The sequence below is a fragment of the Dipodomys ordii genome, unplaced genomic scaffold (genome assembly GCF_000151885.1).
Source record: "Dipodomys ordii isolate 6190 unplaced genomic scaffold, Dord_2.0 Scaffold4, whole genome shotgun sequence".
Classification (NCBI taxonomy): Eukaryota; Metazoa; Chordata; class Mammalia; order Rodentia; family Heteromyidae; genus Dipodomys; species Dipodomys ordii.
In genome coordinates this window covers 15,109,307-15,124,348 of record NW_012267220.1, presented here as the reverse complement: position 1 = coordinate 15,124,348, position 15,042 = coordinate 15,109,307, and the positions used below count along the sequence as shown (strand labels likewise).

The 15,042-nt window shown below is 43.2% G+C and overlaps 1 protein-coding gene across 1 annotated transcript in view; it reads left to right on the top strand.

The window, feature by feature from the left end:
- Positions 1 to 2,209: 2,209 nt before the first annotated feature.
- Enpp6 (ectonucleotide pyrophosphatase/phosphodiesterase 6) overlaps positions 2,210 to 15,042 on the top strand; it is an 85,968-nt gene continuing 73,135 nt past the window's right edge. Inside the window, exon 1 of the mRNA XM_013025289.1 lies at positions 2,210 to 2,531. Coding sequence (XP_012880743.1) covers positions 2,291 to 2,531 — 241 coding nt within the window. The 5' untranslated portion in view covers positions 2,210 to 2,290. The remainder of the gene's footprint in view (positions 2,532 to 15,042) is intronic.

Sequence of the window (15,042 nt, the reverse complement as noted above, 5' to 3'; positions counted from 1 at the left end):
AAAAAAAAAAAAAAGAAAGAATAAAAATAGGACTTGGGGAGTAGCTCAGTGGTAGAAAATTTGTCTAACATGCATGAGACCTTGGATTTGGTTCCCAGAACCACAGAAGAGAAAAAGAAAAATATATATCGTTCATACTTTTCCACATATTTTCCATGTATTGTCCTTATTTCTTCCTTTCTGTGAATCTTAAGTTCCCTCTTAGTTTATTTCCCTTTGATTTGAAGAACATCCCACAATATTTCTTCTAGAAGGAGTCTATTGGTGGCTAATGCTTCAGCTTCTATCAGAAAATGTTCTTATTCCATCTTAATTTTTACATAACATTTTGATGAATGTGTGTTCTCTCAATTCTTGAATTCTAGATCCTGACCATAAAGAAGGCAAAAGAACATTTTCAGCCGTCAGGGATTGGGACAGCAATTTTGAGGAGCTGATTATTTTAAGTTTTAGATAAAATAAGGATGGAGATGGGCCAATGAGGGCCAACACAGGCTTCCAAAACTGGGGTGGATTAAAAACGAACAGCAAGCCGGGCGCTGGTGGCTCACATCTGTAATCCTAGCTACTCAGGAGGCTGAGATCTGAGGATCGCAGTTTTTAAGCCAGCCCTGACAGGAAAGACTGTGAGACTGTTATCTCCAATAAACCACTAGGAAACCGGAAGTGGCACTGTAACTCAAGTGGTAGAGTGCTAGCCTTGAGCTGAAGAGCTCAGGGACAGAGCCCAAGCCCAGAGTTTAAGCACCACGACTGACCAAAAAAAAAAAAAAAATCCAAACAAAAAATGAACAGCAAGGGTTGTTATTGGCAGACATGGACTGACTTCTACAGATGAGAAGGACTTTAAAGCTTTTGTTATATTTCAGAGTATAAAACTATGGAACTTGAACTCAGAGCCTGGGTGATGTATCTGAGCTTTTGTGCACACGGATCACACAATTGCCTGGTTCCAGAATCTCGGCTCTGGAATCATGCCTTCTGTCTCCCATCTCAGCCAAAAGTGAGGCCTAGAAAGCTGACCTATTAGATGGTTCATTTTAGGTATTAGCTGATTGGATTAAGGATGATAGATAATATAGCAAAAAAAATCATTATAAGAATGACGTGGTGAGAATTCTCTCTCCATGTGTCTGTGAGGGGAGCTTGACATGGGAGCCAATGGTCTGATTGGCCCGGTGGGGACTGGCACCATCCAATCAGCTGGATGATCTGGTAGAACAATAGGAAGACACACACTCATTCTCTTTTGGAGTTGGTGGATATACTCCTATTGTTTGCCACAAGAACTCACAGGGCCTTTGGCCTTTCAACTCTAGAACTCACACCAACAACTCTAAAGTCATTTAGGTGATTTGCTTCTGGGAATTACACATCATTGCTTCTTGAATCCTAAGCTCTTAGCATTAGCACTGAGCCAGATCCCAGGGTTTCCAGTTGTAGACCTATAGGACTTGTCAGCCTTGTTTATCCCATGGGCCAGTCTCCCTAACCAGGGTCACCTCTCCTATAGCTACCTCTGTACCTCTATACCTCTACCTCTATACCTCTACTTCTGGAAACTTCTCTGAGACTCTGGCTCCTCCTACAAATGGGTTTTGGTCACTAGCAGCTTATTTGCATTTAGATGATAAAATAATAACACTGCATAGAGATGCATATGAAGAAATAAAATAAGTGGCTGATACCTAGACAAACAATTTTTTAAACACTATGGCTATGGTGGGCAGTTCTGGAAAACTCACAGGCGCACTAGATTTATGGTTTGTTGTTTACACCCTAAGTGAAGAGGGTTGAGTTCTAAATTGTAAGTAAAGATGTTAAAAAGGTTAAATTGGGCAACAATGTGGGAGAACAAATTAAAAGGTAGTGCCTCTCCCGGGCCCTTCCCTTTGGTTAGCACAATTGCAAAATGCGGATGACTTCGTCATCTTCCAGAATGCCACCTCTCTGTGAGTATTTGTATTTCTGGAACATTCACCCCAAGCAGTATGATTGTATTTTCCCCCTAGTGTTAATTCACGGTTGTTTAGGAAGCCAAAGTTTACTCTCTCTCTCTCTCTTTCTCCCTCTCTTTCTCTCTCTCCCTCTTTCTCGACTTTGTGGGGTGAGCAGAGATGTTTTCAAATATGGGTGCTGTTCCTTTAAATTCTGGAAGTAAACTTGGCTCAGGGAAGGCCAGCAGCTCAAGGTCCAGCCCCTAGAAAAGAGAATAGCTACAGATTGTCCATCCTCAGTCTGTGGAAGGGGCCAGCTGTGCCAGCTGGGTTGTGCCAGGCTCCTGGCAAGCATGGAAGTAAAGCTTGGGACTGTCTTGCTGGTCTTGTGGCTCAGCCTGGCTCAGCCAGCTTTTGCCCGCAGGAAGCTCCTAGTGTTTCTACTGGATGGTTTTCGCTCAGACTATATCAGTGATGAGGCCCTGGAATCCTTGCCTGGCTTCAAAGAGATCGTGAGCCGGGGAGTAAAAGTGGATTACTTGACGCCCGACTTTCCTAGTCTCTCCTACCCCAATTACTACACCTTAATGACTGGTGAGTACTGGCCCCGCTTCTTGGAGTTGAGTTGAGGCTAGAACCAAGCAGGGAACATGGGAAACAAACTAGCATGGGAGATTTACCTGTTTTGGTTTCCATAATTCCTTCCTCAGGACTCCAAAACAGGCAGGGGGGTATTCATGGATGATAAGACTCCCCCGTCTATCCCCCTCCACCCCCACGTACTCCAGTTGTATTGTTTCCCAATATTTCTCACAAGGTCCTCTTTCAGATTCTTAGTATGGAGAAGATATAGCAATGGATGGTAGCTGATGCTTTTGCAAGTGATTGTGGACAAGTGACAAATCCTGGCTAACTCTATGTTTTGTAGCTTCAAGGATAAAACATGGACCAGTGTCCACGTGATCACATCAAATTCCCCGTGTCTCTTTCTTCTGTGTTCCCCTATTTTCTTGGAGCGGTGCTCCTTGGTTTTTCAATGTAGTGGACTGTGAAGGTTTCTCATAGGAGTCCTCAGATAGTCCTCCTGGAAGGCCAGGAGAGGAATTTTAGGCCACACCCTTTGGTTTCAGTAATGCTGCTTTCCCTTCTTTTGCTTATTTTGGAGTTCAGCAAGATGATGTAGAGATGAAAAGTACTGTGTAGTTCAGGTTCCCTATTTTCACTTCTAACCTCTATAAAGAGCAATCAGACAAAAACTAACAACAGGCTCTGAGTTCAAGCCCCAGGACTGACAAAAACCAAACAATAACAACAAAAAACAAACAATAACAACAACAAAAAGTCCTCTAACAAAACAAAGGAAAGTCCAGCTAACCAGGCTACATGCTTTGGGGTAAGTGGACTTGCCTAGGAATGCCCTTCACCTGGAATGACTGCAACTGGACCCTCCAGCCTGGTCCTCCAGCCTGCCCCTTCTCTGTGCGATTATATATGCAGCTCTCTTGTGGCCCGCACAATGGGATTCCCAGCTTTTGGTGTGCTTTTCACTCACCTTTATAAGAGCCAGCAAGAGACTCAAAGAATTTAGCAAGTTATCCAGAGAGGCTATTCCAGTTCACTGTTATTGAGGGTTATGCAGGCCTTAACTATGTGTTCTGAGGCCAGGGAGAACTTTGTCAATTATGTTAGCAAATCAGGCATGAGAACTCTGGTATCTCATTACAGATAGCTCCAGAACACCAAAGCTAAAGGAGTCTGAAAAAATAGACTGATCTCTTCACCTGTGTGCTCTGAGCACAGGGAGAGCCTAATAGATGATAGGAACAGGAAAAAAAAAAGATGAGAATTCTGAAATCTCTTACTTCATGTGTGGGTACTGTAGACAGGTGCACATAAAAATGCTCTTAACTGATGTTCAACATTACAGGAAGAGATAGTTGTGTTGCTCTTGGAGGAAGAGGGGGGAAAAAGGCAGAATGCACACAAACATCACATATATTATTTATTTATTGTTCCCCAACAGACAAAAAACTCCCAGTATCTAAGATAAACAGAATTAACAAAAGCCTCTCTGGTCTTTGCTTGGCCTGCTTCTCCCTTGCAGGGAAGCAGTTTGTAGGCTGCTAGGCCACACATAGAAGTTATTGTATGGTCCAGCCTGACTTCAGCTCTTTACAGCAAGTTTCATACACATGGACTACCCTCTCTCCGCTTGTCCTCCAGGGCCTTGCTGGGAGACGCAATTCATAAACTGCCACGTGCAGCTTTCTCAATAACAGTGGAAAATGAACAAAATCTATTTTAGAAAGACTCTAGTAAATTAAAACAAAACAAAACAAGACGGGGTGGGGGAGGACCCTTATAAGCTCCACAGAGGCTCCCAGTTGGTGACATGGTCTTTTGTTTGTCAGATCCACATTCCCGACACTGGCACAAAGCCTCTGCCACACTGAGACACACTTACTTTTCAGGCAATGGGTGTTTTCATTTCTGGCCTTCTGATGGGGAGAAGGTCCAGCTCCATTGAATACTTGACTACAATTTCACCCTTACTTTCAAACTGAGACTGGCTATAAAAATCTCCATACACATTATTTCTGTAGATCTTGTAAATGCAAAATATATGATGGATTTGAAAGTTCTGTTTGGGATACAAGTTGGCCTTTCCACTTTTTTTAGAAGCAATACTACATACAAGACCTGTCTAGCAATGCTCATGTTTATGTACAAATGTCTTCGGGTGTGATTTGTGTATATCTGCTGAGCAAATACACAATTCAGGGGCAGAATTTGGAGGCTTTGGAAGTTACCTCACCTTTGCTGTCCTAGACCTGACTCAGCGATCAATTTGAACTGTTTTCCTCAATCACCCTGCTTATTTTCCACCTGATGTTGAAAAATGATTTTTTTCTTAAGTAAGAAAACTATAATTCCATTGAGAATGATACTTAAACTATTGGTTTAAACATTTGAACATTTTATGAACCAACCAGATCTTTCGGATTCCAAAAGAGAGAGGCTGTTTTAGGATTTCTCATCATGCATAAGAGAATGCACTACCATCTCACTTCATTATGTCAAGTATTGTATGAAAGACATAAAGCCCTTGATATTCTTCCTCTTTACATCATGAGGTTACCGGATGGGGAGGTGCTTGGAGTCCACACAACTTACTTGGGCATCGGTCTTTGCAGGAAAGACTCCAGCAGGCCTTTGTCTTGCATTTGGCCTCTGTTTCCTCAGCTGTAAAATAAAGTGAGATGAACTGCAAGGTCTGAATCAGGCAGAGGTTTCAGGGACTGTCAGATGCAGACATAAAGTAAGCAAGGCAGAGAAAATTACAAATGCTTCCAGGTGCTGGTGGCTCACGCCTGTAATCCTAGCTAGTCAGGAGGCTGAGATCTGAGGATCACAGCTGGAAGCCAGAGCAGGCAGGAAAGTCTGTGAGATTTTTTTTTATCTCCAATTCACTACCAGTAAGCCAGAAGTCTTGCTGCAACTCAAAGTGGTAGATTACTAGCCTTGAGCAATAGAGCTCAGGGACAGTGTCCACGCTCTGAGTTCAAGCCCTATCACCACCAAAAAAAAGTAAGAGAATTATGAATGTTAGGTAGGACTTCTTGCTCTTTTTTATAGGTTAGTTGTGGTTTGTGCCCCAAGAATCCATGTATTACAGGATTGGTCCTTGATGTTGAGAAACAGTGTGGGTCCTAGTGGGAGGTCTTTAGGTCATTGGGGGCTCAGCCCAAATAAAAACAACTCTCATAGGGCTGCTAACTTCTGTTTCAGGCTGTGATTTCTTCCTTCCACACGCATTCCACCATGACAACTTTCTGCCATCAAGCCTTTGCCCAAGACCAAACCAAAAGAATTACTTAATCTGGGACTTTCAGCTTCCAGAAATGTGAAACTTTTCTTTATGAAGTTACCCAGCCTTAGATATTTTACTATAGCAAAAGACAAATACACTACTCTGAGAGGCCATTGTGTAGAAATTAAGCAAATGGCTAAAACTCCTTAGAGAAGGAGAATTTCATAGGGAAGTCATGTGGTTGAGAGGTGAGAAATTCAGCAGTCATATTTGTAAGGAGTCTTGGAAAACCTCTAGCCCAGTCACTGACATGAATACACTATGGCAGAATTGTTTGGTCTTCAAAAATGTGTTTTTTTTTTGTGTCTGGTTGTGGGGCCTGAACTCTGGGCCTGGGTGCTGTCCCTCAGCTCTTCAGCTCAAGGCTAGCACTCTACCACTTGAGCCACAGCGCCACTTCCGGCTTTTTTTTTTTTTGCTTATGTGGTGCTGAGGAATCGAACCCAGGGCCTCAGGCATGCAAGGCAAGTGCTCTACCACTGAGCCACCTTCCCAGCTCCCAAAAATGTGTTTTTAAAGCTAGGAACTGGTAGCTTATGACTGTAATCCTATCTACTCCGGAGACTGAGATTTGAGGCTCACGGTTCAAAGCCAGCCCAGGCAAGAAAAGTCTGAGATTCTTATCTCCAAATAACCACAAAAAGACAGAAGTGGAGCTGTGGCTCAAGTGGTAGAGAGCCAGCCTTGAGCAAAACTTCTCAGGGACAGTGCCCAGAGTTCAAGCCCAAATACCAGCACAAAAATAAAGTGTTTGCTGTATTAAAAAAAATTCCATGAATTTGATCAAGAATGTCAATCCAACAATTAATTGCTGGGAGCACTGATTTCGAGCCAGTAAAATGGTTTAAATTTTGAAAGCTCACCTTTTTATCCAAGGAGTTTACATTCAAGTTAAGGGAGAAAGACTCTCAGAGAATGGCTACTCAGTAATAAGTTAAAATGAATGACAAGGTGTGAGGAGCAGAATTGTGCCTTGCGCTCTTCCCTGTCTCTAGTTGACATTTTCAATACCTAGTCAGGATATAGCTGTACTTGTAGATAAGATCTTTAAAGAGGGGATTCATATAAGGTTGTTACAGTGGACTTTATTCCAATATAACTGTTTGTAGAAGGAAAGAAGAGACTCCAGGGTTATCTGTGCCCAGAGAAAGGCCAAGTTTTGAGTTATGACACAGTAAGAAGAGGCCATCTGCTAACCAAGAAGAGAGGCCTCAGAAGAAACTAAGTCAGTCAACACATTCACCTTGGACTTTTAGCTTCCAGATGCTGAAAACAAAATTTCTGTTGTTTAAGTCATTCAACCTGTGGTTGTTTGTTATGGCAACCCAAGCTTCCTCAAGCAAATAATAGTTGCCCAATACACTATAGAAAACAGAGGAAAGGAGAATGACTTTCCAGTTGGAGTAGCATGAGGAAGCATTTTGAAGATGGGATCTGAGCTGGGGTAGCCATGAGCATGAAATCACTAGCTAATTTTTTTAATGCATAAGCTTTCTGAAGAGCTGTTTGTAAATAAACTTAAGCTTAGTTGGTAGACAACAATAGTTTAAATGCAATTGAAATGCTGTCTTACTTTATCTTACTATGGACCTTTGTGAAAAACTAGTCTCTTTTTGAGGATGAACCCACATTGGAAGGAAAATAATGATTTATTCAATCCTGATCATGGTTAAGAGAATATACTACATATGTTTTAAGGCAGCATAAATTAGTTTTGTTTTGCTAAGGCTGATGGCAACATTTGTTTGTAATTCTTGCATGTTTCTTGCTAAGAAATTGGAGAAAGTGACCCAGAAATGCCCCAAGTAGCAGGGAAGCCGTTGTAGAGCTTTGTTTTACATTTGTGCCAGTACTGGGCCTTGAACTCAGAGCCTGAGTGTTGATTCCTTAGTTCTTTTTCTCAAAGCTGTCATTTTATCACTTGAGCCACACCTCCACTTTGGCTTTTTGATAGATAATTGGAGATAAGAATCTCACTGCCTTTCCTGCCTGTGTTAGCTTTCAATCATGATTTCAGGTCTCAGCTTTCTTAGTAGCTAGAATTACAGGCATGGCTGCTGGTACCTGGCTACAGTGTAGAATTGTCTCTTTACTGCCACAATCTACAGGACATGAAAATAGGCTGAAATAAATTTGGTATGTATTATCATCTCAACACTTAAAATTAGTAAGTAAAGTGCTATAAGGTTGTATGTTTGCTTCTGAGCACTCAGAATGCCAGCAACAGCTGAGACGGGAGGACCAGCATCAGAGGCCAGGTTCTCAGCCCCAGAGCAGGGCCCTGGCCCTGAGTCTCGAGGCAGCTAGGAAGTCATGCATGGGACTGAGACCCAGGCCAGACATCTTCCAGAACCAGCTCAGGAGGCTCTTCATTAATCCTCTGTGAGTTTCAAAGCAAACACCAGGATGTGAATTGCTTAGAATTCCTGTTTGTGCCAGTGCATTTCCCATTTCATGTTCAGAAATTACGTGTGACACAAATTCTTACCAGGTATTAGTCTGACGTCACAGACTGCAAAGGGAAAGGTATGCTTTCCTCTCACTTTAAAGAAAATGTTGGACTTAAATAAAAACCAGCCATCCCTAGAAGCAAAGGAAATCAACGTGGAAAAGACTTGAATGCTCACATGTTGAAAATAAACCCACACTCTCAGACCTTCTGTAGAATTCAGTCTCCACAAGCCTCTACTCACCCACAGCGCCAGAGAGGAGAGAGACAGTGTCTCTGGTTCCTTCTCCTCTCTGTCTTCCAAATCAGCACTGACATAGAGACATTCACCCTGAATGTCAGCTTCCTTAGGCTCCAATAAATGAGCTGTGTTTGGAATGCATACATCCTCTCTTCCCTTCTCTTGGGTACCAATTCCAATTTGCACTGTTTTCATAGGTGACCTTCTAATGGTCCGCAGTCCATCCTCAACTTCCATATTCTTGCCCATGGTCAGCATAGGGTACAGTTTAGACTCCTCCATTTTGATTTCCTCCTTGGGTTCTGAGACTCAATCCCTATTCTCCATTTCCTCTTAGTTCATTGACACACCCCCTGCCTTCCTTGCTTCCTTCTGGTGGTCTGCCTCATCTTATTTTTCTGTCTGTATCAGGACTTGAATTTGGGCCCTCAAAGTTATTTGGCTTTTTCTTGTTCAGCTGGTGTGCTACCATTTGAGTTATATCTTACTTAAATTTTGTCACTTATTTTTCTAGTATGCCTAATAACATCCATATTCCTACTTAAAAACCACAGTCTCTGTAATGAGCCTTGATGAAGCTGCCTGAAGAAACAAGCTGGTTGGTGACGTCTAAGGCAATAGAAGTCATAAAGAGCTCAAACCAGCATGCTCTGAGGGAAAAAAAGATGTGCTGAAAACATCTAGAAAAACCAAGTCTTTGGGCACATCATTATTGAAACTCCCATCAACCAACTTCTCCCCACTGAAGTGCCACTGTTCAAAAAGTATGTTGCTTTTGGCTTCCGCGGTGATGAGGAATTCTTATTATATGGAATTTTACTTCTAGGTGCTTGGTCCCTAAAGGAAATCATGGTTAAAGTAGAAGGTAAAGCTTTAAAACGTGGTGAAAGTTTTTCATTACTGTAACAGTGAAGCCCTTTCCAGAAAGTTCTTCCACACAGAGCCCTTGCAGTCTACCCACTATGGCCAATTTCATCCTACTCTTTCCAAAGCTTCTGGGAATTAGCTTGGACCCTACTGCTCTCAGAACCTGCTTCCTCATGGATGCTGTGCCAAAAATGGGTTAAAGCCATTTAAAATTAATTTGGAGGGAGCCTGACTCAGCACGTGAACATTTCTTTCAGACTCTTTAAACAACACCTACTCAGGTTTCGGCGTCCCCTTCTGTGAATACAACTATTGTGTCCACAGTTCAGCCAGGTGGGGACTTGGGGCAGGTCAAGGCTTCCTGCACGTCTTGTGTTAAGCACTTGGCTCTGGCTGGAGACTTTGCTTGATCTTAATCAACTCCTGTCTTCAGCCCAAGAAGAAAAACAATCCACCAGCCTGAGTCTTGAAGAAGTGATACAATATCATAAATGGATACGTGGCTCAGAATACCGCACATAGTTCATTCTTGAAGCCGTTTCCCGCAGTGTCTTTGGGAGGAAGTGCTCCTGTGCTTGCTTAGTCTGAGGCAGGGTGTGTGGGGTCACTTGAGAACAGAAGCAAGTGTCTGCCACAAAGTGACCCAACCTGTGCTTTGTGGGTCATCAGTGGGTTGGGCCAGGCAGGTCCCACTTTGGTGATAGGTAACTTTGTCCACAAACCCCAGAGTGCACAGTCAGTGTTCACTGGTGAACCAGAAAGGACCCGAGACGAGGAAGCAGGGGACCTGATTCTATCATGATCAGCTAGGACTTTGCATAAGTGATACTGTCTTTCTAGTCCTGAGTTCTTGTTGCTTTAAAATGAATGACTGGACTGGATAGGGGGAAGCTGGGGGTTAATTTTTCCCTAGAGAGTGTGACATGTGTGCTGGAGATGCACTGGGTATTGAGGATCCAGTTGTGAGGGGATTGTTAGGAGGAAGCAGAAGGGGAGAATAAGCAGAAGCCCCCTCCCCCCTTCCCATGACTTTATCTCTTACTCCGGAGGATCATTTGTTAGGGTGACCTGCTTCTCACATTTGACCCCACAAAGATGCCAGTGATACAGGACAAGGACTGTGGCCTGAAGAAGGTTGGTGGGGGGAGTGCAGGTCAGATCCCCCATGTTTCTAGATGTGGTGATCAAGACATGCATTGAGTTTGCCCAAGAGGCTTCTGGACCTCAGCTTCTTCTTTGAGATTCTACAAATCAAATTAAAGAAGTTAAGCAGGCATACTGTATAACACATGTAGTTTCCCCTGAAAGCTTATCTGTATATAAATATGTTAAGCTTTGGCTTTCATGATTGAAGGCAAAATCCTTCAACAAATAACAGGTTTGGGAGGCAAACCTCCGCTACTATGTTCTGCAATCTGGGGTCTGGCGTGGGACGGGCTGCCCAGTCTCTTCATTCCTCCCTCTACCCTTGCAACTCAGACTAATGAAAAAATGGCAAAGGATCACTCTTCAGAAGTGCTATGTGAACGTGGACACCCTCTTACTTCTCTGGGGGTTGGTTTTCTCCTATCAAAAGTAGATGGCCTGCAAGATACCCTATCACTGAGTTTAGCAAAGAGAAAGGCGTGAGCTTGAGGTCAGCAGAGGCAGCCTCTCTTCCTCCCTCTGGGTAGCCAGACTTTGCTATAAGACAAGAAGCACTGAGCAGCTCCTGACAGTCCCTGGTTCAGAGGCATCAAGACCCAGCAGAAGATTTATGCCAATTGGAGGCAAGCAAATATGCCTTTAAAAATGCATACAAAATTAGGAATCTTGGTTATTGTTTGAACCATATCTTTTTTGAACAATATCTGTTTTTTTGAACAGTCTGAAATATTAAATTCAAAACATATCTATATCCAAAGCAGACTTTGGGTGGGGAAAGCAGTTCTGGGTTTGAACTCAAGGCCTTGTGCTTTGTAGGCTGGTTCGAAGCCAGCCCAGGCAAGGAAGTCCACAGGACTTTTATCTCTAACTAACCACCAGAAAACTGGAAGTGGCACTGTGGTTCAAAGTGGTAGAGCACTAGCTTTGGGCATAAATGTTCAGGGACAGCAGTCAGGCCCTGAGTTCAAGCCCCACAACTGAGAAAAATAATAGCTTTCTCTGCCTAGTGGGGATACAGAAAAGTTTTGTGTCTTAGTTGGGCTGTATTGAAGACTGGTGAACAGCAACAAGCCAGAGCTCAGGAGAGTGTGGCTAAGACTGCCATCAGCCCTTGGACACCACTACCACCCTTCTGAAGAGAAAGAGAATCTACAAAACTCCATCTTGTGTGCAGCCTCTGAAGGGCTTCCATCTTCCAATGGGCTTCTGGAGCTACCCTGGCAGGCCAGACGAGTCTACTGCTATTGGCTCAGCTCCTCCAAAGACATCAGAAGGGGATGGGAAATGGCCATATCTGAATCTTAAGCTTGTTCAAAAGCTTTGATTGGTTGGTTACACTTTCCTGGCTTGGTGCCAGTCACTAGACATCTATCTGACCTCTTGGAGGAAGGCTTAAATTATCTATTTTTCTAAATAGACTCTGGAGTTTTGTTGCTGAGGCCCAACTCTGTTGGTTGAAATTATCCTTTTTATTTTCTTCTACTAAACAATCCAGTGCACTCATCTGTTTTGACACTGGATTCTGTATTCCTCTGGTCACACTCCCTAGACCTTTAGATTCTCTCTCACATCTTCACAGTGGCTATCCTTCTCATCCCTTGGGCCCAAAGCAACACCATCCCCATGTTCCGTCTGTCATCTCAAACTTTCTACCACTCCGGGTCTCCCTAGTTTTTGCTGGATGCTGTGGGTGGACCAGTTGTCAGTCTGAAGTTACTCCCAGTCTGGCCCTTTCCCCTGCAGTTGGCCTTCCCCCAAACCACGATATCCTTTTCTGAACATTTCTGTGGGGAACTCTCATAGTCCATTGTTCCATGCATTTGTCTGTGTAATGTATGACACTCAAACTACAGGAATGAGCTTGGGAATACATAATACAATCCATTCTACTCCTGTCCAGTTGCCCCCAAAGACATCCAGAATTACAAAATGTAAAAAGCAGAAAATACTTTGGGCATGCTAGTGTATTTTTCTCATTGAGAAAAACCTGACACCCAGGTCTGAGATTCAGATCCAAGAGCTAGCTTAGGTCTGCCTCTGTGAGCAGGTATGGACTCCCAAGAATTCTTTCCCAGAGTTTCTAATCTGTTTGACAGGCTGGCTCCTTCACTTAAGTTCTCAACTTTTGCTCTGCCTCTTTTCTCATTTCCATACACAGATCCCAGAATATGCAAGTACAAATGGAGATGAAATTCAAAACAGTGTGTGTATGTGTGTGTGTGTGTGTGGTGTGTATTGTGTAGATTTCATCAAAGGACTGGTCAGAGCTGGGCACCAGTGGCTCATGCCTATAATCCTAGCTACTCAGGAGGGTGAGGTCTGAAGATCACAGCCTGGGTAAGAAGGTCCATGAAATTTTTATCTCCATTTAACCACCCAATAACCAGAAATGATGCTGTGGCTCAAAGTGGTAGAGCACTAGCCTTGAGCACAAAAACTTAGGGACAGTGCCTAGGCCCTGAGTTCAAACCCCAGGACCAGAACAACAAAAGAAGGAGGTCAGGGAAGAGATGGAACCACTGCCTAGAAGGTTGTAAATAGTGTTCTTAGCCCTCCTTCCTCCTTCCTCGTGCGATGGATAATAATAATAGCTGAAAGCTGGGCTGTAATTTCTCTCACTCCTTACATAACCTCACCAAGTTCCAATGGAACAGATGAGAATTCACTCCCAATCTGTGTCCTAACATCTTGCTAAAAGCTGGAAGGATGAGATGAAAGCAAATGTGACTTAATTTACCCAATTCCCAACCACCTGTTCTTTTACTCTTTTGTATTCTGTGTCTTGAAAATCCACCCCAGCAGTGGATTTGCAGTGGCCATCAGCCTTATTCTTAACCTTCATCCAAGGCCAGATGTGAAATTCCCAATAGGACTAGACTTTAATTATGACCTCTCCCTCTCCTGCTCCCTCCTCTGTTTCTATTGGAGGCCTTCCTAGAGCCCTCAGTACTACCCTTTGCTGATACTACCTTTTACCTCAGGAGCCATCTCCTCCTCCTGCCCCCAAACAGCCCAAGCCAGCTTCTCACCACATACCTTGCTCTTTGAATCCAAAGTAAGACGTCCTTCTTGCAGGAAGCTTTGACCAATAGATTTGCAGAGTTGATCAATGTCTTACTTTATTTATTTGTTCATGCCATTATCATTTTCTTTCTGAGCCATAGATATTGCTAGTTAATTCCATCACCATATAGAGTGGAGATGTGTTGATACAGTTGATTCGTTTATAAATTTAACCCCTTGAAGGTTATACTGGCCATCTACTATGTGAGCATGATTGCCAATATAATGAGGACATAGTCTCTATTTCAGACAAGTTTTGGATTAAGTTGGAATAATTAAATATATGTTGAAAAAATATGACCAAAAGACACAGGGGAAGCAGAGATAATTTCTGAGAGTCTGGTGTGGGGAAGTTTAGCTGAGTTTCGGTAAGTCCAGGAGGATTTGAACAGATTGAAACCTTGAGGGAAAGACCTTGCAGGTGGATCACAAAACACAAGCCAAGGGACAGAGATGGGAACAATTCAGACCAGATCTGGGCTTAACACCATTACTCTCCCAGCTCTAAGCAGTGGAGGTTTGAGGATCAAGAGATTGGCTGCTTCAATCTAGGATGAAAAGGCTGCGAGTTTAAGTCCCCAGTGCCAGAACAAACCTGAGGTAAAGAATTTGCTAGACCCCCGTGGAGAGGAAACTGGCGGTACTGATTGGATTTGGAGAATTAGAAAAACATCTCAGGATCAGATAAGAATTCCAGCTGGTCTGAAGGTAATGTCAATGAATCACTCTGTGTATAAATTAGATCCAAGTTCACAAACTGGGCACATAAGAAATACATTTTACGTATCTCATATCTACAAATACCTATGACTGATTCTGGAAAACATTTTGCTAGGTGAAACAAGCCAGACATTTTGTATCAAACAGATACTGTATGACTCTATTTATATGCAATTGTCTAGAATGGTCAAATTCACAGAGGCCAAAGGAGAGCTCTGAGTGCCAGGATTATGGGGGAGACTGGATGGAGAGCTGGCATTTTGTGGGCTCACAGAGTTTGGGGTGGGGTGATAAAATGTTCTGGAAGTGGTCAGCAAGCATGCTGAAATGACAATGGGAATATACAAAGTCACTAAAATGTGTACTTCACGTGGTGAACCCGGTAAATGTATGTATATGTCACCACAATGGAAACATTAACCTCTCTAGTGAGATGTGTAGTGGCATTTTACTGTGTTTTGTGTTTGTGTTTCCCTAATGACAAATGGTGTTCACAATCTTTCCATGTGTTTTCTGGCAAGCTGGTAACTTCTTTGGAGAAAGGTCTCTTTAAAAACCCTTTTGCTTGCCTGACGCTGGTGGCTCACGCTGTAATCCTAGCTACTCAGGAGTCTGAGATCTGAGGATCGCAGTTCAAAGCCAACCCAGGCAGGAGAGACCGTGAGACTCCTATCTCCAATAAAACACCAGAAAACCAGAAGTGGCGCTGTAGCTCAAGTGGTAGAGCGCTTGCCTTGAGCTGAAGAGC